The sequence below is a fragment of the Aethalodelphis obliquidens genome, unplaced genomic scaffold, assembly GCF_003676395.1.
Source record: "Aethalodelphis obliquidens isolate GAN/ISIS:26980383/991018 unplaced genomic scaffold, ASM367639v1 scaffold55, whole genome shotgun sequence".
In the NCBI taxonomy this organism is placed as follows: domain Eukaryota; kingdom Metazoa; phylum Chordata; class Mammalia; order Artiodactyla; family Delphinidae; genus Aethalodelphis; species Aethalodelphis obliquidens.
This window is the reverse complement of record NW_020837999.1, coordinates 13,877,378-13,900,353: the sequence shown is the minus strand read 5'-3', so window position 1 is coordinate 13,900,353 and position 22,976 is coordinate 13,877,378. Positions and strand designations below refer to the sequence as shown.

The 22,976-nt window shown below is 47.4% G+C and overlaps 1 protein-coding gene across 1 annotated transcript in view; it reads right to left on the bottom strand.

Annotated features, from left to right (window-relative positions):
- The window catches only part of FAM78B (family with sequence similarity 78 member B), an 89,837-nt gene extending 77,525 nt beyond the window's left edge, over nucleotides 1–12,312 (bottom strand). Inside the window, exon 1 of the mRNA XM_027086447.1 lies at nucleotides 11,390–12,312. Coding sequence (XP_026942248.1) covers nucleotides 11,390–11,652 — 263 coding nt within the window. The 5' untranslated portion in view covers nucleotides 11,653–12,312. The remainder of the gene's footprint in view (nucleotides 1–11,389) is intronic.
- Nucleotides 12,313–22,976: the final 10,664 nt, after the last annotated feature.

The following is a 22,976-nucleotide window of genomic DNA, read 5'->3' as shown; positions in this document are numbered from 1 at the left end:
AGCAAGCAGGGAGACACTGAGATGGACACAGAGACAGCACAAGTGGTGGACAAGGATGAAGGCAGGCAGAGCCTTCATATACTGAAAAATAGACTTCATATACTTCAAATACTTGAAAATCAGGTAGCAGGGCTGATCAGACAGGTACAGGGAGCCCTGAGAGTTACAGGACTTGACAAGGCCAAGCCAGGTTGGTGGGACGATGGGGAGAGTCCCAAGGAGGCCAGGAGACCTAAAGGTGCCTCCTCCTCCAGGGAGGCCTCCAGGGAGGGCCAGGGGTAGGTCCCAAGTGCAAGTTTTGAGAGGGAGGGCCAAAGCTGGAATGGGACCGTGTATGGGGAAGGCAGACCCCCTGACATCGCACTGGATTTCCAGAGTCTTCCTCGTGAAAGGCAGTCTGGAGTGGTGCAAAGATCCTGGGTTCAGCCAGACAGGCAGAGGTGACAGGCTGCTCGGAGGCACAAACTCGGCCCCTTCAGATCCCAACAAGGGCAAAGCAGATTGTATTGTAGCCCCGACCCGCTGGCTCCTGCCCTTCCCCACCTCCCACCTCCTTTAGAGTAAGCAGACGCAGGACAATTGGCTCATGCCCCTGTGCTAAAATGTATCGAGTTCACAAAAAATAAAAGGGGGGGAAGAAAATGGAGAAAACCCAACTAAAAGCCACAACAGAAACAGAGTCTCCAGGCTGCTAGGATCTCCCTCTCAGACTCCCCCATCTGCTCTGCTCCACAGGGGCTGCCCAGCTGAGCCCTGCTGTCAGGGGAGGGCCCTGGCCCCCTCACAATCTGTCATCTCTGATACCACTTGGATCCCGTTTCTTCTGAAGCTGCCAGGGGCCATGGAGCTATCCTGCCTGTCTGTGGGCAGGGCCCAGGGGCCCAGGGATGGCATCAGCACCTGGCCTGGGTGGGGGTGGTGGTGTTGAGGGGTGGAGAAAAGGGTTTCTGGGTTGTTGGGCATCCGCGCTGAATCTCAGTTTCCAGTTTTTCCATACACCCCTCCTCCCCTGGGCTGCCAAGCCCTCCCATTTCCTGCCATCTGTGATGGGCGTCTCTGGGGAGCCCCTCTGTTTTCTGGCTTGCTAATCACCGCCTATGTACACTGGGAAAAGGCTGGTTTCTCTGCTCCTGGCAACTGTGTAGACATCCCCTGGGCCCATCTGAGTTCCTCTCTGTGCAGCCCAGGGCTGTGTTGCTTCCTCCCTTGGGCCCGTGGCCATCTCTGCCCACAGACTCGGCCCCTCAGCAAACGGGGGGCGGAGGGTGTGTGGAAAAACAGGTGGTGGTGACCCCTGATGACTGCTTTACAGACCAGGGGTGCCCTCAGCCTTGACCCACAGAGTGAGCAACCTGCTGCCCCTCAGGTCTGGTGTGGTCCGGTGGTGAAGAACGTTGGCTGTGAAGTCAGAGGGACCTGGTTCTGAGGCCCAGTTCCAGCACTCCCTCGCTGGAGTTCAGTGTCCTCTCTGGGCTTCAGTGTCCCCATCTGTAAACTGAGCAGCTGGGCCAGACGATTGCCCACAGGGCCCTGACATCCCCAGGTCAAGGAGGACTCTGTTGACCCACCACTGGCATTTTCCCGGCTGTTTCTCTGCCCTGTAATCTAGACTCTGCTATGACTGGGAGCTGGAAGCAGTCATGTGCAAGGCAGCTGGAAGGGCGGAGTGCTGACCTGGGTGCTGGGATGGCCTCCTGGGTCTGACCCCGAGACCCCGATCTCATTAACATGCCCTGACCAGCTGAGCAAACCAGCTGGGAGGTGAGGAGGCTGGTTGTTTCCAAAGTGATTTCAACCCTTTGTTCCCCAGGTCCCCACAGCACGGACAAAAGCAAGCACTCAGGAAATATCCTGAATGCTCCCTGCTCATCCATTTGCTCATTCATTCACTCTATCGTGCAATCATTCGTTCTTAATGTGGCAGTAAAACATCGTAAGGAATCACTGGAATTCTGGTTTCTGATCCTGGCTCTGTCACTTATGAGCTGGGTAATGCTGGGCAAGTTACCTACCTTCTCTGGGCCTCTGTTTCATCATCTCTAACATGGGTAAAGCATGGCACCTGTCTCTTAGACAGTGCATACGAAGCATTTAGCACTGGATAAGTGTTCAACATTAAGTTGATCATCATTAAGTTGAGTATGTTGTTCATGGCCTCGTGGGGAGACAGACAATCAGCAGATACCTGCCCACTCCTTAAAGTGTACACATGTACCAGCAAGACAGACTCCCTGGCTCTGAAGGCCAAGAAGAAATCTTCAGCAGGAGTTTGGGTTTAGTTTTTTGGCACAAATCTCTTCTCCTTCCTTAAACAAGGTGAAGTCTATTTATGGAAGTTTGAAACAGAGTCTCAAATATTTGAGTCGCTTAAAACCTGATCTCGAAGCGAGTTCCCCAGGCTTAGCCGTGGAGGCTGCCAGTTTGGAATGGAGGCTCAGCTGGTGGCTCTTGGGAGGGGGAAGAATGAGAAGGCCACATCCTGTTCTCTTTCAAGCCTCTCCTTCCCCACACACACCAGCTCCTGAACCCTTCCTCCCGCCCATGCCTAGGGCCAAGGAACATCTCATTTGTCTGTTTCTGGCAGTTCCCAGGCTTGCCAAAGGCTGTCCCTGTCAGCACTCATGCCCTCAAGCCATGACCTCCGTGGCCTGCATGCCCCCTCAGGATGCTGCAGAGTTTGCTGACTGAGGGTGCTGATTTATTGCTTCCCATTAGCCAGACCTCTGACAGCCTCTGAGCACCCCGGCCTGACACAGCCCACACGCCAGCTTGCAAAGGTCAGGTCTCGAGAGAGGGAGCCAGCCACCAAGGTACCATCACGTGGCACATGGCCTTATTTATTTTGTCTTAATCAGACACCCTGAAAATTTCTCTTTGCTTCTGTTGAACATATTTAGATGTTTCTATCTACCTTCTCTTGTCTTCAGAGGCCATAAATGATGCCCCCCAACGTGCCCATGTGCCGACTGACCCTGGGGTGCTCAATGGCTCTGAGCATGTGGCTCTCTGAGGATGACCTCTCGCATCCCCACCTCCTTTCCCGGGTTGGCGCTGACCATGCACTTGGCTCGGGAGGGCACTAGGGCAGAAGCTGGGAGCCCTGATTCTACCAGCGCCTGCCCGCGTGACCTCAAGTGACCTTGAGCACATTACTTATCTAATCAGCTTGCTTATCTAAAATGGGAGAAATGTTTACCCTGAATAGGTTTCATGATTGTTTTGGGATTATGTGAGGTCCCCTTATAAAGGGTTTCTTTCTTCATGGTTTCTTCTTATAAGGAAACAAAATCATGGAAGTATATGTTAAAGATATACTAAAGATATATTGAAAAGAATATATTAGAAATCATTTCGGACACAAATTATTTCACGTGTGGGTCTCATCGTCCACCCAGGCTGGAAACTGCAGACCTTCCTGAGCCTGGACAGCATGGCTTACATGCTCTAGTACCACCCCAGCCCCGAGTCCCTGGCTTCTCATCTGGGGCCTGACTGATATACCTCAGGAGGACCTGGGGGCGGGGCAGGCAGTCCCCATGTGGACATGGCTGAGTTGCAGGCAGTGCACCAGGGACTGGGAGTGGCCAGGGTCCTACATGCTGCTCAGAGCCCACAGCTCGGGGCAGATCTGGGAGGGCGACCTCTGGGTGGGACAAGAGGTAGTAGCTACCACCCTCCACTGAGTAGGAATGGAAAACAGCCCTGGCTCTGAAGGGTTTACAAAATGAGTCTCTCTCCTCCCCTCTGGCTCTGAGGGGGGCTGTGGGAGAGCAGTGGCTGATGCATGAGGGACCCCTCTCCAGACTGTGAATGCTTCTCTCTGCCAGGGGAAGCCCCAGGGCCACAACCTCCCTGTTCCTTGAGGCTGATCCAGAGTCACCCTCTAGTAATAATAACAGCCACACTCGATAATAATAAAAAAGCAACATGTGCACAATACACTACAGTTTGGAGAGCTCTTTCACACTTTTCATCTCACTTGATTCCTGACCCCAGGCCAAGGAGACAAGACAGATCTTTTCATTGTCGATTTACGTGCATACAAACTAGACACTGGATTGTTAAGAAACCTGCCAAAGGTCACACGGCTGAAAATCGAACCCAGGTTTTCTGACTCGAATCCCTGTGCTGGGGAGCCAGCTGCTATACCTTCAACTGGCACAGTGAACAGTTCCAACTGGCTTGTATCAGGGCCACCGAGGGAGCAGGGTCCACACAGCTAACACACTGGCCTGAGGGGGCCTTGGAAAAGGAATAATAGTATAAGAATTCCTGGGAGCCAACGGAATGTCCCATGAGCTGATGGTAGAGCCAGGGGTCCTTCCCACCACCAGAAGGGGGTCCGCTTTTTCTTCCTAATCATCTGTCCAAACAGCAATTGTCTGGGGAGTTTGAGGGATGAACAGACTCCCATGTCCAGTAACTGAGTGGTCTGGGTGACTGTCTGCTGGGGTCCAGGGCTGTCCATCTGAGCTGACATGTGATCCCCGGGGAAGATTCTGGAGAAGACAGCACGGGGCTAAAACCGGCAGTCCAGACTGGCCAGCTTGGGGTCCCTGAGAGCTGAGAAGGCCTCCCCCTGCTCCCAGGGAATGAGCTTCTCGGCAGTGCATGGACCTGGTCCCTTGCCCTCCTGGCTCCACACTCTCACAAAGATTCAGCTCAGCCACTTACTAGACGTATGCTCTCATCTGACCCCCCACCCCCACCCCGAGCCTTAGTTTCCTCATCAGGTGTAACAGTAGCTTCTATCTCCCAGGGTCATTAATAGGCAGGGTCAGAGAAGATCAGAGCGCTACACAAATCAGAGGGAAAGGGGATATTCGGGATCTTGCATCTTATACCAGATTCTGCATCTCCTTACGCAATCGCCAGCCTTCTTTAACCTGGAACACGAAGCATCTGCAGACCTAACCCCGCAAACAGCATTCGCCTCTGCTGTCATGTGGAAGGTCGCTGACATCTTGCAGTCCAACACCTCCCAGCTCACCCGTCCCTGCTTTCTCCATCCCGTGCAGCTGTATTTCACAACTCGTTGTTAACTCCCATTTATTTCTCCCCTTCTCTTTTCTGAATCATGTGTTTCCTCCCCTGTTCCTCCTACACCTCCCCTCCGGCTCCAGAGTTGTGCTTTATTTCCAGAGAGCTTAATGCTTCCTGATAAGACCAGCTAATCCTCTGCTGCTCCTCTTTTGCGGAGATGGAGAAGATTAGAGGCAAAGGGTCAGGCCGCCTCCCCTTCAAGGGCACTCAGTACTTTAATAACGGAATTGGATCCTGCTTTCCCATCTGATGCTCTGGGACTGAGGGTCCCCATCGTTTCTGATAAGAAGCAGTTCTCGCTACTTCCAGATCACGAGGCCCCTGACTGGGGGGTGTAATGGGAATGGGGGATGGGTGTTGATGCAAGTCTCCGCAGGGAGACAGAGGAAGTAACAGATGTGAGCCCTGTGCTGAGGTGCATTGGACCTGCTAGGACAATGCACCTGGAGACTCATCAGGCTCCCTGGACAGATGAGCCGAGCTGGCCCTCAAGAGCAAAATGCCCGAAGGAGGCATCTCTAGGACTGGTGAGAGCCACACTCACAGCCGTTCCGCACATGCGGCCGTGAACAAGGCGGGAGGTGTTCACTTTGGGGGCAATGACCCTACCAGGCAAGGTGTTTAAGTGATTGCTAGGGCCATCACCTCCAGAAGTCCTGGGGTTCAGGCCGCGAGTTAATGCTGCAGGTGGAACTGTGCTACGACGAGGTTTCTATGTCCCATCTCCTTGGGCAGACAGTGAATGCCACTTTGTAGTAGGTGACGTGACAGTGAGGCTTCCGTGTTTGCCGAACCTCACTCGTGGTGTTCAGAACACCTCAGGGCGACAGAAGTGACAGACACGAGCCCTGGGCTGAGGAGTAGCGGATCTGGTGGAACAGGTCAAAATGACACAGAAGCACAGTGGAGTTCAGCTGTATGTGCTAAGTGACTGCTGGAATGTCAAGAGTTGGACAGCTTTGTGGGGTTGCCATAGGTTTTATATGAAAAGCTAATTCTGCAGAGGCATGATTTGTTGAAGAGTACACAGACTATGTGAGGTCAAAAAAATGGCTCCTTTATTTATTTTACACTTGATCTTAGCCAAAAGGCCGAGAAGCGATCCTTTATTTTTATCAAATGTTTATGGAACATCTGCTATGGGTCAAGCACTGTTCACAGAGAATAAAGTGGATATAATACCTGCTTCAATGGGGCTTATATTCTTATAGATAAGTCAGATGTTAAATAAACATATAATTACTTGCTTACTAACTGTAACAACTGAAGGAATAGTGTATTCCTCAAGAGAATAGGAGAACCCTAATTTAAACTATGAACTCAGGGTTGCCTCTCTGAGCAGGTAACACTTGAGACCTGAATGGGGAGTAGGCATTTGCTAGACAAGGGTGGGAGAGAAGAGCCCTTCAGACAGAGAGCGGCACATGGAAAAGTTCTGAACTGGGCTGGAGCTGGCTCCTTTGAAGAAATGGCAAAAAGGCTGATGGGGCTTAAGAACAGAAATCCAAAGAGTGGGAAGAGATTTTCAAGTTTTATCTTGATTGCAATGGAAAGTCATTAAAGGGTTTAAGCAGGAAAGCGACGATAGCATTTATGTTTTTAAAGTATCACTCTGGCTATCGTATGGGGGATAGACTAGAGGGAGGGCAAGAATGGAGGTGGCAGGTTTGGTCAGAAATCCTCCGTCGGAGCAAATGATAGGTGATGGGGACATGTGCTAAGATGGAAGAGGTGGATGTGGTGGCTGGATGAGGGCTATCCTGAGATGGGATCAGCAGGATTTGATGATGGACTGGATGTCTGGGGAAGGATCCAGAGTGACACCCAGATTTTCAGTGGAGCAATCCAGGGACTGGAGGTGTTATTTATTAAGATGGGAAAGAACGGTGGAGGCGCAGCTTTTGGGTGGGAGCTACAGCAGAGATCAAGAGTGCAGGTTTGGATACACTAAGTTCAAGATGTCTTTCAGGCAGCCAAGCAGGAATTGTATGTAGGCACACACACCTACACTGCAGGTGACTGTGTATCACAGAGACCATCTGCTGCTACTGGGATAGATGAAATTACCATCCATCCAGTATGGAATGAGAAATGTCCTGATGAACTGTACTAGGAGGTCAGATAGAGGAACAGCCAGAAAGACAGCATGAAAGCTAAATGACGGAAGGAGTCAAGACACAGGAAGCTGTCAACTATGTGGAATATTGATGAAAAGGTGGGTGCGTCTCAAAGTGCCTGCTGGATCTGGCAACATGGAAAAGCCCAGACGAACTGAGCAAGAACAAATTTGGAACAGATAGAAACCAGCTTGGATTGAACTGAACAGTCAACAGAGGTGGGTGGGTATAGTCGAAGACTCAACAGTGTCGGCTCTGAAGGAGGAGTAGAGACGCAGGCAGGAGCTGTCTCCTGAGAGGAGTAAGCTCTGACCTTCTCAAGCTTCACCCAGGACAAGGTTCTCCAAATCCCACACCATCAGCCCTAAGCTGACCAGAGACTTTCCTACGGCTCTAGAAGATAACTGCACATGGGCTCAAAGGGAGTGGGAAGGGCCTCCAGCCAGCCATTGCTGGCTCTCCCCTTGACCTGAGTTTCACCTTCATCCTTGGCACGTGAAGCCCACTCTTTGTTCTCGGGTATTGTACTCTAGCGTGCAAAACTGCTCCATCATGGGGCGGGGGAGGGATGGACTGGGAGTCTGAGATTAGCAGATGCAAAGTATTACATATAGAATGGATAAACAACAGTCTGACTGTATAGCACAGGGAACTCTATTCAATATCCTGTGATAAACCATAATAGGAAAGAATATGAAAAAGAATGCATACATATGTATAACTGAATCACTTTGCTGTACAGCAGAAATTAACACAACATTGTAAATCAACTAGACTTCAATAAAATAAGTTAAAAAAAGAAACTGTTCCATCATAAAGGTCTCATGCCTCTACTGAGAAGCTCCTGTATGCCCAAGAGGCATGGAGAAGGTATGAAGAGCCTCCTTATGCTCTTCTGGTTAAGAAGACCTGACCTGAACCTTCTCTTTTCCAGATCATATTGTCCTAGGCCTTCCCCAGCAGACCCTTTCCGACCTCATCTCCCGCTGTTCTTCCCCTTGAAAGCTCCCCTACTACCTACGCGTGCCCCCTTAAGACACCTTGTATTTCCCTACCTCCATACCTTTGTTTTTCCTCTTTAGAACTAACTAGTCCCTCCTCCTTGCCTCACTGAATCTTATCCACCTCTCACATTCAGCTTGAGTCCTTACACATCTAGAAAACCCAGCCTGGTCCCCTGCCCCTCTCTCTGGCCTTTCTCCTACACTGCTTGGGAGCACTGGCTTTTTCTGCGTGTGCCCCTACCTCCTACACTGAGGATCAGTGACGCTGCGTGCTTATTCCTTTGTTTTCTTTGCTGGCGCTGGGACATCAGAGGCGCTTGGTAAATGTTTGTTTATTGATGGGTTGATTGAGAAAATACAGTAGCCCTTTCTCCCTGAAGGATGAAGCCTTGCAGTGGTCTCAGCAGGGCTGCATGACCAGGGCTCATCAGGGTCAAATGAGAAATAAGTGGGTGCCACAAGCATTCATAGCCTGCTTCCTGTAGAATCACTGGAAGAAGTTCCAAGTCATTTGAGTTCAAGTTCAAATTAAGCTCCGGCCATCCTGACCATCAACTATTTCAAATGCTCCTGTAGAAGCCTACTCTGTTTTGGAAATGTTGCGAATTTAAACCACAAAAGCTCATGTTTTCTTTTAAACCTACAGATAGAAGTTTCTTGGCATTTTAAGTTGCGCGTTTCCTCTGGCATAGTCCCTTTTAACTGTTGAAAAGGTAGCTTTCTAACTTACACTCTCTCATCGTGTCACGCTTCATGTAACAAGAGCATTGCACAGGGGTGAAAATTCAGCCTGCAGTGTTTTTTCCACTCAAGGTACTGGCTAAAGTGGACATAATAACTAATAGACTTCAGTGACTTTCATGCAATATGAGTTTCCATCAAAAAGTTTACACTGACGAAGTTTTCAGGGCAGAAGCATGTTGTGGAAATTGGTTCAATCAGATCTTGGCTCCAAAGTGGCCTTAGACACATAGCAATTATTGCAGCCATGAAGAGGCAGGTAGACCCCTGACCCATTTCTAAAATAATATGCTTTGTGATTCCTTGGGGACTATTTTTGCTCCCTGGCATCAACAACAGGAAAACCAAGAATCTTAAAATACTGAAAGTGGTAGTTAAAAGGCAAAACTTTTTTCCCAAATCCCAAAGGCAAGAATTCAGCAAGGAAGGGTCAGGGAAGATGTGTCCCTCTGGGCGGGCACCGACTCATGCCCATTAAAGCAGGTTCCCACGAGGGCATATCCTCTCATAGTCAAGGAAGTTCAACTACCATGTCTGTTTATACCTCACCTCGGCTTCTCCTGACGTAGAATATATTTTCTTTTATGAGAAGGATGAATTATTTGCCTTCCGCTTACTAATTTACAAGAGATGTGAGGCAACAGAGAGCCTTGGCTGTGCCGTCTTGGGAAAAGTAAGGCTGTTTAGGCTCAGTACCTCCTAGCCTCCTCCAGAGGGGCCCCAGGCTGCAATGACAGCCCCCCAGCAAGGCTGCACACTGCCACTAGGGCCAGGCCAACAGGCCAAAAGGGAGGGTGCCCTTGCCCTGTCTGGGGCGTTCTCTGATTTGGCTGGAAATAATAAGTTTCTTAAATAAAATCTTTTAAGAGACACATGTGTTCAGATATGATCATTCTTTTGAGGGTGTGTCTGTTTTTAAGTGGCATGATTCACCCCAAATAGTATGTCCCCCGTTTCTCATATCCAGCTGCCATACAGAAAGACAAGAACAGTCTATGTGCAGAGGCACAGAGGAAACTGGACTGTCACACATCTTCCCTAGAAAGGAACTTTCTCCAGCATTTAGCTTCTATGGTTAAAGAGAACAGTTCAAACTCTTTGGGGTGGGGATGGGAGGGGGGAGAAACAAAGCGACCTGTCAAAATTCCTTTTAGCACCTACGACTAGTGTTAACTTACATGCTCTCAGAGTGCAATAAAAAGCCTCCAAACTGCTGTTAAAGAGATAGTTTGACCTTTTAAAATGGAAACTCTCCCACCTTATATCCATATTCAAAAGATGAACCTTGGAAACTCTAGAGTTTTAGATTGATAATGAAATGAGGCTGCCTTTCCAGAACAGGGTTTCCCTACAGGCTGCAAGCTAATTAGGGTGCTCTAGACCTACATTGTAACAGCAGGTAGAACGCAGGCCCCAAACCTTTTAGCCATTGTAGTTGCCAACTGCCCATAGTCTACTTCTGAAAGGAGGCTGGCAGAAAGTCATGCAAATTTAGTAAATAAAAAAGTCCTGGACGCGACTGTCAGCAGCCTGCGGTTCCGGGGCAGGCTGTCGGCCCCTGGCGGCAGAGGAGTCGCCGCGATCTCGGGTCTCCACCGCAGCCGCCGAACCCGGCGCGCACCGAGCGGTGCTGCTGAAAGAAGTTGGAGAGCTCCCAGATCGCCAACAGAATTCGGCGGTGGGCGCTGGGGAACCACTTCCAGCGTCGCAATCAGTAAAGTTTTGGAGTAAATAAAGACTTTAGACCGACAAGAGACCCATACTTTCCTTGAGCATAAGACACACACCGCACCACGCCAGCCAGAGGCTGCTCGCACAAGGCCATCAGCCCTGCTCCACCGGGACGCGCCCGGTGCCTTCCAGTTCCCACCACCCCAGTACTCGTCCAGAGGGAGCCGAGCCAGAAAAGCGGCTCTCCAGGGTTTGCGGTTCCGGATGCAAATGCCTCCAGGCTTCCCGGCCCGGGGGACAAGGGCTCGAAGTCAACAGTCGAGGGAACAAGGGCAGAACCACCAAGTCCAGCTGGGACACCCGGGACCTTCTCCTCCAAGCCCGCTCGGGTTTCTCCAAAGGGCGCGCGGCACAGCCCACGCGCCCCCGGCACTCCACTCCACTCCGCTCTACAGATCCCCCCAAACTCTTCCCGGGAATCCCCACAAAGCACAGGCGGCGCCCCGAAACTCCCAGGGCACTAGCCAGCCACCCCCACCTCCGTCTCTCGAACCCTCCTGATCGCACCGTTCTCGCGTTCATGGGGAGTCAGAAGCAAACCACGAGAAAATGCCTTCGCGAGGAGCCTCCCTACACACACCCGCCCTGTCACTGAAACAAAAGCGTAGGGAGGAGGGAGATGGAAGAGGAGGCGGGAGGAAGGTTTAGAAAGAGGATGGGGAGAGCAGTAAGAAGGAGCTGGGGAGGAGGGTCGGGATCAGAAGAGACCGGGGCCAGGGACCCCGCTCCGACTCTGCGCGGCCGGTCGCTTACATGCCCAGGTCGCTGTAGGTGTTGAAGAACTCCATCTGGTTGCACGCCTGGATCCAGCCCACCACCCAGGTCTCGTGGCGGGGGATGGGGGGCATGACCACGCGGGCCGAAGCTTTGAAGTAGGGGGTCTTGTAGCGCAGGACGATGGGCGAGGTCTCCTCGATGCGCGTGGGGCACTGGTCGATGGTGGCGCACACATCGTACACCACAATGTTCTCGCGCCGGATCCGCGCCTTGCAGGTAATGCTTTGGATACAGCCCATCCTGCCGCCCGGCGCCGGCGCGGCGCGGCGTGGGGCAGCGCGGAGGACCGCGCGGGCAGCCGGGGGCGCCCGTCACACCGGCATGGCGACGCGCCGCCCGCTCCGGGTCCGGCTCAGCCCGTGCCTAGGAGCGGTGAGCCGGCGCCGGGCATTCTCCGAGGCAGCCCCCTCCTCTCGCCGCCCTGCCGGGTCTCCGCTGCCCCGACGCCCGCCCGCCCCTGCCCACGCCCGCCCCCTCTCTCCAGGGCGCGGCAGGGCGCGCGGAGCGTGCGCTCCTAGGAGGCGGCGGGCGCCCCCGCCGGCTCCAGGGCCAGCGCGGAGGGCAGGGAGGGGAGCGGCACTGCGAGGAGTGGTGCCCACCCCGGTCCGGAGCCCCCCGCCCCTCGCCGGAGAGGAGGAGGCGGCAGCGGCGGCGGCATGTAGCCGGGGGAGGGCGGCGGCGGCGGCAGCGCCGGGTCTGTCTGCCTCCGCGGTAGCAGCAGCAGCAGCCGCCGCCGCCGCCGCCGCCGCCGCCGCCGCCGCCGCATGAACCTCTGCACCGCGGCTGCCCCCCGCGTGCAGCGCACCCAGAGGCTGGCGAGCGGGCGGCCCGAGCGGCAGGCGGAGGCAGCAGTGGCGGCAGCGGAGACCTGCGCTCCCGCCGGCCCCGCCCCGCAGCTGGGCCGCGGCGACACTCCTCTGCCCGGCCGCCGCGGGCTCGGGGGGGGCGCCAGGGGACTGTGGCCCAGGGTGGAGGGCCCCACGGGCTGGGCAACCCCAGACGAGATCCGCGGAGGAAACTGGCTGTACGCCATCAGTTTTGTCCCTCTCCGGCTGCCGTCCGGCTGCCGTGGAGTGGGGGGGTACTGTGTAAGGGTGGGGGTGTTTAAAGGGCAGCCAGCGCCGGGGTGGGGCCCGACACGTGGGGCCCAGGAGAGGCGGGGCCGCGGTGGGTGGTGTTCCGGGGGTGGGCGTGGGGCTGTGGGGACCCCTCCTGGGTTGGGTGGGTGGGGCCGAGAAGGGAGCGGCGCTGTCCAGGGTCGAGGAAGGAGCCCGGCAGTGAGTCTTTGGGGCAGCCTGAGGGTTAGGGGAGCAGCTATATCTGAGATTGGCCCGTTATTTATAATGTAGTTTGTTAAATTAGAGTTTGGCTGAGGTCTGGGCTCCAGTATGTTGCTACATGCAGTGGATTTCCGTCTTTCCCTGACTGGCTTTGCTCTGGAAGCTTTTCTTTCCACCACTGTATATGGGGAAGGTACCCAAAGCATCCTTCCGTGCCCTAACACCAAGTCACCAAAACTCCCAAGAGTTTTGATTGAAGCTCGAGCTCAGTTTTACTCATCGCCTGCCTTCATCCAAATCTTTTCCTTCTTAGAAAACGCTCTTTCAACAAACCCCCGCACATTGGGGAATTAGAGCAGGAAGGGACTTACCCTAAACACTGCCTTTTGAATGTAGCCGCATCCTGAGACAGGTTGTGCCTTGCAGAACCGACTAGCTGGATTAGAATGCATAGCAGCCTTCTTGAGGTTACCCAAGGTAACCTGTGACCTGTTAAGTACAAGGAGAACTTGAGAACATTTTTGGAACCGGGCTGGATTTAAATAGTAACTGCTTAATGATACATGTCCAGGGTACCCGTTTGTAGTAATCCATCTGGCCGACAGAAAGCCTGGAATCTTAGGACCTATTCTTTTCTTCGCTTGTCCAGGGCACGGCATGGTGACTAGCACATAGTAGCTGTGCAACAGTTGTCTGTGAATGAATGAATGAGTGAACAGAAAAAGCCTCACTGTAATTGTCCTGTAGAAACTGCCACCACAGATACTGGACATCGTGTACAGTATGATGCCCTGTGTCTAATATTGTCTTCTAAAATGCCAAACAGAAAAAAAATTAGCAAATGGTCTTATTGGGCAGTTTTTTTTTAACATTTGTATTTTCAAAGCCAATAGCTTCTCTTTAAGTATTTCTTCCATGATCATTGAGCATTTGCTGGATCTGGTGTCCAAGTGTGAAATATTCTGACTTAACAGGCTGCACAGGAGGCTGGCTAGAGTTAGTCTTTAGCTAGGACAGATGTGATGAGTAATTTAAAAGTCAGTTGAAATCTAAAAGCACTCTTCATCCTTATTTTAACTTTCCTGGTAACTTGATTCATTTTAGAGTTAACAAAAAAGCAGTTTTGCCCTTTGATAACATGCTTATCTCATTTTACCATTTTAGCCACCGATCTCAATCACTGATCCTTTCATTCAGCAAACAATGACCGCCTGGCAGGAGCCAAGCAGTCAAGGATTGTGCTGAGTACTAGGATTCAAAGACAAGAGCTTGTGGATCACAGGAGAAGATAACCTTGTGAACAGTTTGTCGCTGTAAACTATGACACATGCTTTAATAGTGTGTATTCAGGGGCACAGGAACCCAGATAGGAGAGCCACGGAGAGATTTCCATGTGGCTCTCTTGAAGTAGTGGCATCTGAGCTGGATCTGGAAGGTCCGATAAGAGGCTCACTAAGAGTAGAAGAGTGAAAGGGCCGTGCAGGACGAGAGTTGGGCAAATGCAAAAATGCACAGAAGTATGAAAGAACACAGCATGTTTAGGGACATAAACAGCTCACAGTCAATGCAGTTCTCAGTGTTATGTGTAGACCATTGGCATCAGACTCACTGGCCAGGAACCAGCTATTGATGGGACCATATTTTGATCTTCATTGGAAACTAATGAATGCAAGATTTGCATTTTAAGAAAAGTTACTCTCTATCGATTTGGAGGATAGAGGAAGGACAGGTTAGAGGCACTGTGTCAGGATATTGTGATGACAGATGATTTGGCCCTGAGCTAGAGCAGTACCATGGGACTGGAGAGGCCTGACTGCTTTTGAGAGTCATTTAAGAGGTAAAACTGATTTACTCGGTAACTGAGGAGATGCTGGGGGAAGAGTCTGGTCAACTCTGAGTTTTCCAGCTTCAGTTAAATACATGTGATCCTAATAGCCAAAACAAGGTGACAGAAGTGGAAGCAGATTGAGGTTGTGTGTTGTCATGTTAAGTTTGAGGTACATGGAGTGTATTTTGGGGAGGGAGCCAGAGTTTGAGTTTCAGTGGTTATTAAGTTCCAAGAAATAGACCAAGAGAAAAGCATTTAACTGGGGGAATTTAGTTATCTTTGTCGATTTGAGTTGCTTGTCAGGCTGCAATTTTGTGGATAAATGTTATCCTTTGTCTTCTGGTAATACATGGTACGCCTGCATAAATAAGGAAGGGCAATAGTAGCCTTCTCCAAATTATAGGAAAATCATATAAAGGAGAATATATCTTACTTTTCAAACTTAAAATGAGACCATGTTATGTCCAGTAGAGTGCCAATAAAATATAACTCATCATTCACAGACGTGGACCCTTGACATTCTCAAAGGGTTCATCCGTGACCTTCATGAGTATCCAGAATCATGAGTGTCACCGTGACATATAATTTTCACTATAAAAAGCAGTAAAGTGTAACTGAAAAATATAAGGGATCATCTTTAGACTCATAATGGTTCTATAAATATGGTGCCAAGGTAATTTCAAAAGCTACTTAAATACATTTTGCCATTAAAATAAACTCTTTACTTCATTACGTCTGTACCTTATTTACTCCATATTCTTCTGACGCTGCAAAGAAAAAAAAAGTCAATCGAAGTATGAGAATTACTACATAGATGTCAATGAGAAGAGCTAAGCTGTGCTGGGGCACAAATGCCAGGTGTTGGGTGTGATTCATTCACTAACTAAGTGGCTGGCAAGTACACTCTGGCCTCCTAGCAGGCCATTCAGATTTGTGTCTCAGCAAATTACCTCACTACAGGGACCTTTCAGATCACTCAATGGAGACTATTTTCATCCATGAACATTCAGTCTGCAAATGCCAGTGGGCCGCTACATGTAGCTCAAACCAAAGTCTTCGGAAGTACAACAATGTCTCTGTCCTGCTCTTTTAAGTTTCTTTCTCTCCTGGTGAAGTAAGTCTCCCCTGCCTCTATTAGCATCCTGTACCTGCCTCTGTGAGCACCTTTCCTGCCATTTCGCAGTTGTTTGCTCACACTTGTCTCCCTCAATAGGCTGTACACTCCTCAAGGGGATGTGTCATCATGCCCTGTTGTCCAGCCTAGTGTCTGGCACCTAGGAGCCACTCAATAAATGTTTGAATGACTAAATTTATTTTTTTAATCTGGTAAAATACTATTTTCCATAACTTAACTATAAGCTCTGTCTCCTTACCTACAATGAGCATATTTTTTTAATCTACTTCTTTCTGCATTTTTTCTTTCTTTCTACTTTCTTTCTGCATTCTTTCTGCATTCTTTGTCTTCCCACCGTCTTTCCTCCCAGCATCCCTCCTGGATGTGAAAGTGATGCCCTTTGTCTTTGAGCACGAAATCTCCTCTCAAGGGTTATAAGTTCTAGGCACCAAGAAATGGAAAAACTTCAATGACAGGACCTGGATGACAATCATTCCTTGTGAATAACTTCATTTGAGTTTATTCTCAGGGCACAGCACAAATACTCCTTTGTACTTCATGCTTGTGATATTCTTGAGCATGAGAGAGCCCCTCAGATCCCTGAGTTAGAGCCCTAGAGCACACTCTCCAGGATGCTGGCCTCTGCATCCCCTTTACAATCCATTCCCTCAGCCTCCAATGACCCCATGCTCCATCTTTCCAGAAGCAGGGCAATCTCTGACTTTATTTTTCCTATCAGTTACTCATTACTCAATTTGTCAAGTGAGCTTTTTAGAACTTTGGGCCACAAAGGCCTATTTTCTAGTTGACCTTGGCAAGGGTTTTCAGAGACTGTAGAACAGACTACCAAATTCGTTGGGAAATTACCTCTGGAACTGCTAAAAAGGGGGATAATTTCTATCTCACTTATATGGTCTGAAGGCAGGCAAGGAGTTAAATGAATCCTCAATGTCCAAGAGAACAGGATTAAAGAAACAACTCTTTTTGGGGTGAACTCCTCCAACAACCACTTCAAATCAGAGCAACCAATTTCCCTTCCGGGCTAGGCTAAGAAGCTCTACAGGAGGTGGACCCTGGCAATGGACTCTGACTGCTTTGCTAAATGCGTTGAGCCCAAGGTATGGCAGCTGCTTCAGGTAGCCAATATTTATCAAGCTTTTTCCACCAGCCTCACATTACAGTAGGCTGCAGAGACTACCAAGAATGCCCTCGTCTGTGAGCTGTCCTGTTGAAGGTCACTCGTGCCTGTCTCTGCCACAGAGTCCTTTTCTTAGTCTTTATCTGCAGGACTTGATGCTATTCTTTTAATTCCATGATTCTACAAATCCCAATTCTCCTCTTGGCTTCTCTGATCCCTCTTGCTTTCCCTGGTACCCGCAGGGTAGTAATTTCTGAGGGTCCCTCCTTCCCTATCTGAACTCCTGCAGGGCATAAACCTTTGATATTGGTTTTAACTATTATTTTCTATGATGTCTTCCAAGTCTGTCCCTCCAGCCCAAACATTTCCTGAACTCAAGGCTAGCATGTCCATCTGCCTACTACTGGATGTTTCCGTTCGGACATACTTCCAGTTTTTTCATCTCAGTGAGTTGACACCTCTCTTCCAGCAATCCAGTGTCGCATCCTGACTACCCTGTTTCTTTCCATTTTATTTATTTATTTACTTACTTACTTATATAGTTTTACATCTTTATTGGAGTATAATTGCTTTACAATGGTGTGTTACTTTCAACTTTATAACAAAGTGAATCAGTTATACATATACATGTGTTCCCATATCTCTTCCCTCTTGAGTCTCCCTCCCTCCCACCCTCCCCATCCCACCCCTCCAGGCGGTCACAAAGCACCGAGCTGATCTCCCTGTGCCATGCGGCTGCTTCCCACTAGCTATCTACCTTACGTTTGGTACTGTATATATGTCCATGCCTCTCTCTCGCTTTGTCACAGCTCACCCTTCCCCCTCCCCATATCCTCAAGTCCGTTCTCCAGTAGGTCTGTGTCTTTATTCCTGTCTTACCCCTAGGTTCTTCATGACATCGTTTTTTCTTAAATTCCATATATATGTGTTAGCATACGGTATTTGTCTTTCTCTTTCTGATATACTTCACTCTGTATGACAGACTCTAGGTCTATCCACCTAATTACAAATAGCTCAATTTCGTTTCTTTTTAAGGTTGAGTAATATTCCATTGTATATATGTGCCACATCTTCTTTATCCATTCATCCGACGATGGACGCTTAGCTTGTTTCCATCTCCAGGCTATTGTAAATAGAGCTGCAATGAACATTTTGGTACATGACTCTTTTTGAATTATGGTTTTCTCAGGGTATATGCCCAGTAGTGGGATTGCTGGGTCATATGGTAGTTCTATTTGTAGCCACTGTTCTCCACAGTGGCTCTATCAATTTACATTCCCACCAACAGTGCAAGAGGGTTCCCTTTTCTCCACACCCTCTCCAGCATTTATTGTTTCTAGATTTTTTGATGATGGCCATTCTGACTGGTGTGAGATGATATCTCACTGTAGTTTTGATTTGCATTTCTCTAACGATTAATGATGTTGAGCATTCTTTCATGTGTTTGTTGGCAGTCTGTATATCTTCTTTGGAGAAATGTCTATTTAGATCTTCTACCCATTTTTGGATTGGGTTGTTTGTTTTTATCTTATTAAGCTGCATGAACTGCTTATAAATTTTGGAGATTAATCCTTTGTCAGTTGCTTCCTTTGCAAATATTTTCTCCCATTCTGTGGGTTCTCTTTTAGTCTTGTTTATGGTTTCCTTTGCTGTGCAAAAGCTTTGAAGTTTCATTAGGTCCCATTTGTTTATTTTTGTTTTTATTTCCATTCCTCTAGGAGGTGGGTCAAAAAGGATCTTGCTATGATTTACATCATAGAGTGTTCTGCCTATGTATTCCTCTAAGAAGGGTTTGATAGTTTCTGGCCTTACATTTAGGTCTTTAATCCATTTTGAGCTTATTTTTGTGTATGCTGTTAGGGAGTGATCTAATCTCATACTTTTACATGTACCTGTCCAGTTTTCCCAGCACCACTTATTGAAGAGGCTGTGCTTTCTCCACTGTACATTCCTGCCTTCATTATCAAAGATAAGGTGGCCATATGTGCGTGGGTTTATCTCTGGGTTTTCTATCCTGTTCCGTTGATCTATCCTTCTGTTTTTGTGCCAGTACCATGCTTTCTTGATTACTGTAGCTTTGTAGTATAGTCTGAAGTCAGGGAGCCTGATTCCCCCAGCTCCATTTTTCGTTCTCAAGATTGCTTTGGCTATTTGGGGTCTTTTGTGTGTCCATACAGATTGTGAAATTTTTTGTTCTAGTTCTGTGAAAAATGCCAGTGGTAGTTTGATAGAGATTGCATTGAATCTGTAGATTGCTTTGGGTAGTAGAGTCATTTTCACAATGTTAATTCTTCCAATCCAAGAGCATGGTATATCTCTCCATCTATTTGTATTATCTTTAATTTCTTTCATCAGTGTCTTATAATTTTCTGCATATAGGTCTTTTTTCTCCTTAGGTAGGTTTATTCCTAGATATTTTATTGTTTTTGTTGCAGTGGTAAATGGGAGTATTTTTTTGATTTCACTTTCAGATTTTTCATCATTAGTGTATAGGAATGCCAGAGATTTCTGTGCATTAATTTTGTATCCTGCTACTTTACCAAATTCATTGATTAGCTGTAGTAGTTTTCTGGTAGCATCTTTAGGGTTCTCTATGTATAGTATCATTTCATCTGCAAACAGTGACAGCTTTACTTCTTCTTTTCCGATTTGGATTCCTTTTATTTCCTTTTCTTCTCTGATTGCTGTGGCTAAAACTTCCACAACTATGTTGAATAAGAGTGGTGAGAGTGGGCAACCTTGTCTTGTTCCTGATCTTAGTGGAAATGCTTTCAGTTTTTCACCATTGAGGACAATGTTGGCTGTGGGTTTGTCATATATGGCCTTTATTATGTTGAGGAAAGTTCCCTCTATGCCTACTTTCTGCAGGGTTTTTATCATAAATGGGTGTTGGATTTTGTCAAAAGGTGTCTCTGCATCTATTGAGATGATCATATGGTTTTTCTTCTTCAATTTTTTAATATGGTGTATCCCATTGATTAATTTGCATATATTGAAGAATCCTTGCATTCCTGGAATACTTGATCATGGTGTATGATCTGTTTAATATGCTGTTGGATTCTGTTTGCTAGTATTTTGTTGAGGATTTTTGCATCTATGTTCATCAGTGATATTGGCCTATAGTTTTCTTTCTTTGTGACATCCTTGTCTGGTTTTGGTGTCAGGGTGATGGTGGCCTTGTAGAATAAGTTTGGAAGTGTTCCTCCCTCTGCTATATTTCGGAAGAGTTTGAGAAGGATAGGTGTTAGCTCTTCTCTAAATGTTTGATAGAATTCGCCTATGAAGCCATCTGGTCCTGGGCTTTTGTCTGTTGGAAGATTTTTAATCACAGTTTCAATTTCAGTGCTTGTGATTGGTCTGTTCATATTTTCTATTTCTTCCTGATTCAGTCTTGGCAGGTTGTGCATTTCTAAGAATTTGTCCACTTCTTCCTGGTTGTCCATTTTATTGGCATAGAGTTGCTTGTAGTAATCTCTCATGATCTTTTGTATTTCTACAGTGTCAGTTATTACTTCTCCTTTTTCATTTCTAATTCTATTGATTTCAGTCTTCTCCCTTTTTTTCTTGATGAGTCTGGCTAATGGTTTATCAATTTTGTTTATCTTCTGAAAGAACCAGCTTTTAGTTTTATTGATCTTTGCTATTGTTTCCTTCACTTCTTTTTCATTTATTTCAGACCTGATTTTTATGATTGCTTTCCTTCTGCTAACTTTGGGGGTTTTTTGTTCTTCTTTGTCTAATTGCTTTAGGTGCAAGGTTAGGTTGTTTATTCGAGATGTTTCCTGTTTCTTAAGGTAGGATTGTATTGCTGTAAACTTCCCTCTTAGAACTGCTTTTGCTGCATCCCATAGATTTTGGGTCGTCGTGTCTCCATTGTCATTTGTTTCTAGGTATTTTTTGATTTCCTCTTTGATTTCTTCAGTGATCACTTCGTTATTAAGTAGTTTATTGTTTAGCCTCCATGTGTTTGTATTTTTTACAGGTCTTTTCCTGTAATTGATATCTAGTCTCATAGCATTGTGGTCGGAAAAGATACTTGATACAATTTCAATTTTCTTAAATTTACCAAGGCTTGATTTGTGACCCAAGATATGATCTATCCTGGAGAATGTCCCATGAGCACTTGAGAAAAATGTGTATTCTGTTGTTTTTGGATGGAATGTCCTATAAATATCAATTAAGTCCATCTTGTTTAATGTATCATTTAAAGCTTGTGCTTCCTTATTTATTTTCATTTTGGATGATCTGTGCATTGGTGAAAGTGGGGTGTTAAAGTCCCCTACTATGAATGTGTTACTGTCGATTTCCCCTTTTATGGCTGTTAGTATTTGCCTTATGTATTGAGGTGCTCGTATGTTGGGTGCATAAATATTTACAATTGTTATATCTTCTTCTTGGATCGATCCCTTGATCGTTATGTAGTGTCCTTCTTTGTCTCTTCTAATAGTCTTTATTTTAAAGTCTATTTTGTCTGATATGAGAATAGCTACTCCAGCTTTCTTTTGGTTTCCATTTGCATGGAATATCTTTTTCCATCCCCTTACTTTCAGTCTGTATGTGTCTCTAGGTCTGAAGTGGGTCTCTTGTAGACAGCAAATATATGGGTCCTGTTTTTGTATCCATTCAGCCAATCTGTGTCTTTTGTTGGGAGCATTTAGTCCATTTACATTTAAGGTAATTATCGATATGTATGTTCCTATTCCCATTTTCTTAATTGTTTTGGGTTCGTTATTGTAGGTCTTTTCCTTCTCTTGTGTTTCTTGCCTAGAGAAGTTCCTTTAGCAGTTGTTGTAAAGCTGGTTTGGTGGTGCTGAACTCTCTCAGCTTTTGCTTGTCTGTAAAGGTTTTAATTTCTCCATCAAATCTGAATGAGATCCTTGCTGGGTAGAGTAATCTTGGTTGCAGGTTTTTCTCCTTCATCACTTTAAATATGTCCTGCCAGTCCCTTCTGGCTTGCAGAGTTTCTGCTGAAAGATCAGCTGTTAACCTTATGGGGATTCCCTTTTGTGTTATTTGTTATTTTTCCCTTGCTGCTTTTAATATGTTTTCTTTGTATTTAATTTTTGACAGTTTGATTAATATGTATCTTGGCATGTTTCTCCTTGGATTTATCCTGTATGGGACTCTCTGTGCTTCCTGGACTTGATTAACTATTTCCTTTCCCATATTAGGGAAGTTTTCAACTATAATCTCTTCAAATATTTTCTCAGTCCCTTTCTTTTTCTCTTCTTCTTCTGGAACCCCTATAATTCGAATGTTGGCACGTTTAATGTTGTCCCAGAGGTCTCTGAGACTGTCCTCAGTTCTTTTCATTCTTTTTTCTTTATTCTGCTCTGCAGTAGTTATTTCCACTATTTTATTTTCCAGGTCACTTATCCGTTCTTCTGCCTCAGTTATTCTGCTATTGATCTCATCTAGAGTATTTTTCATTTCATTTATTGTGTTGTTCATCATTGTTTGTTTCATCTTTAGTTCTTCTAGGTCCTTGTTAACTGATTCTTGCATTTTGTCTATTCTATTTCCAAGATTTTGGATCATCTTTACTATCATTATTCTGAATTCTTTTTCAGGTAGACTGCCTATTTCCTCTTCATTTGTTATGTCTGGTGAGTTTTGATCTTGCTCCTTCATCTGCTGTGTGTTTTTCTGTCTTATTTTGCTTATCTTACTGTGTTTGGGGTCTCCTTTTTGCAGGCTGCAGGTTCGTAGTTCCCGTTGTTTTTGGTGTCTGTCCCCAGTGGCTAAGGTTGGTTCAGTGGGTTGTGTAGGCTTCCTGGTGGAGGCGACTAGTGCCTGTGTTCTGGTGGATGAGGCTGGATCTTGTCTTTCTGGTGGGCAGGTCCACGTCTGGTGGTGTGTTTTGGGGTGTCTGTGGACTTGTTATGATTTTAGGCAGCCTCTCTGCTAATGGGTGGGGTTGTGTTCCTGTCTTGCTAGTTGTTTGGCATAGGATGTCCAGCACTGTAGCTTGCTGGTCGTTGAGTGAAGCTGGGTGCTGGTTTTGAGATGGAGACCTCTGGGAGATTTTCACCGTTTGATATTATGTGGAGCTGGGAGGTCTTTGTGGACCAGTGTCCTGAAGTTGGCTCTCCCACCTCAGAGGCACAGCACTGACTCCTGGCTGCAGCACCAAGAGCCTTTCATCCACATGGCTCAGAATAAAAGGGAGAAAAAGTAGAAAGAAAGAATTAGTAGAAGTAAAG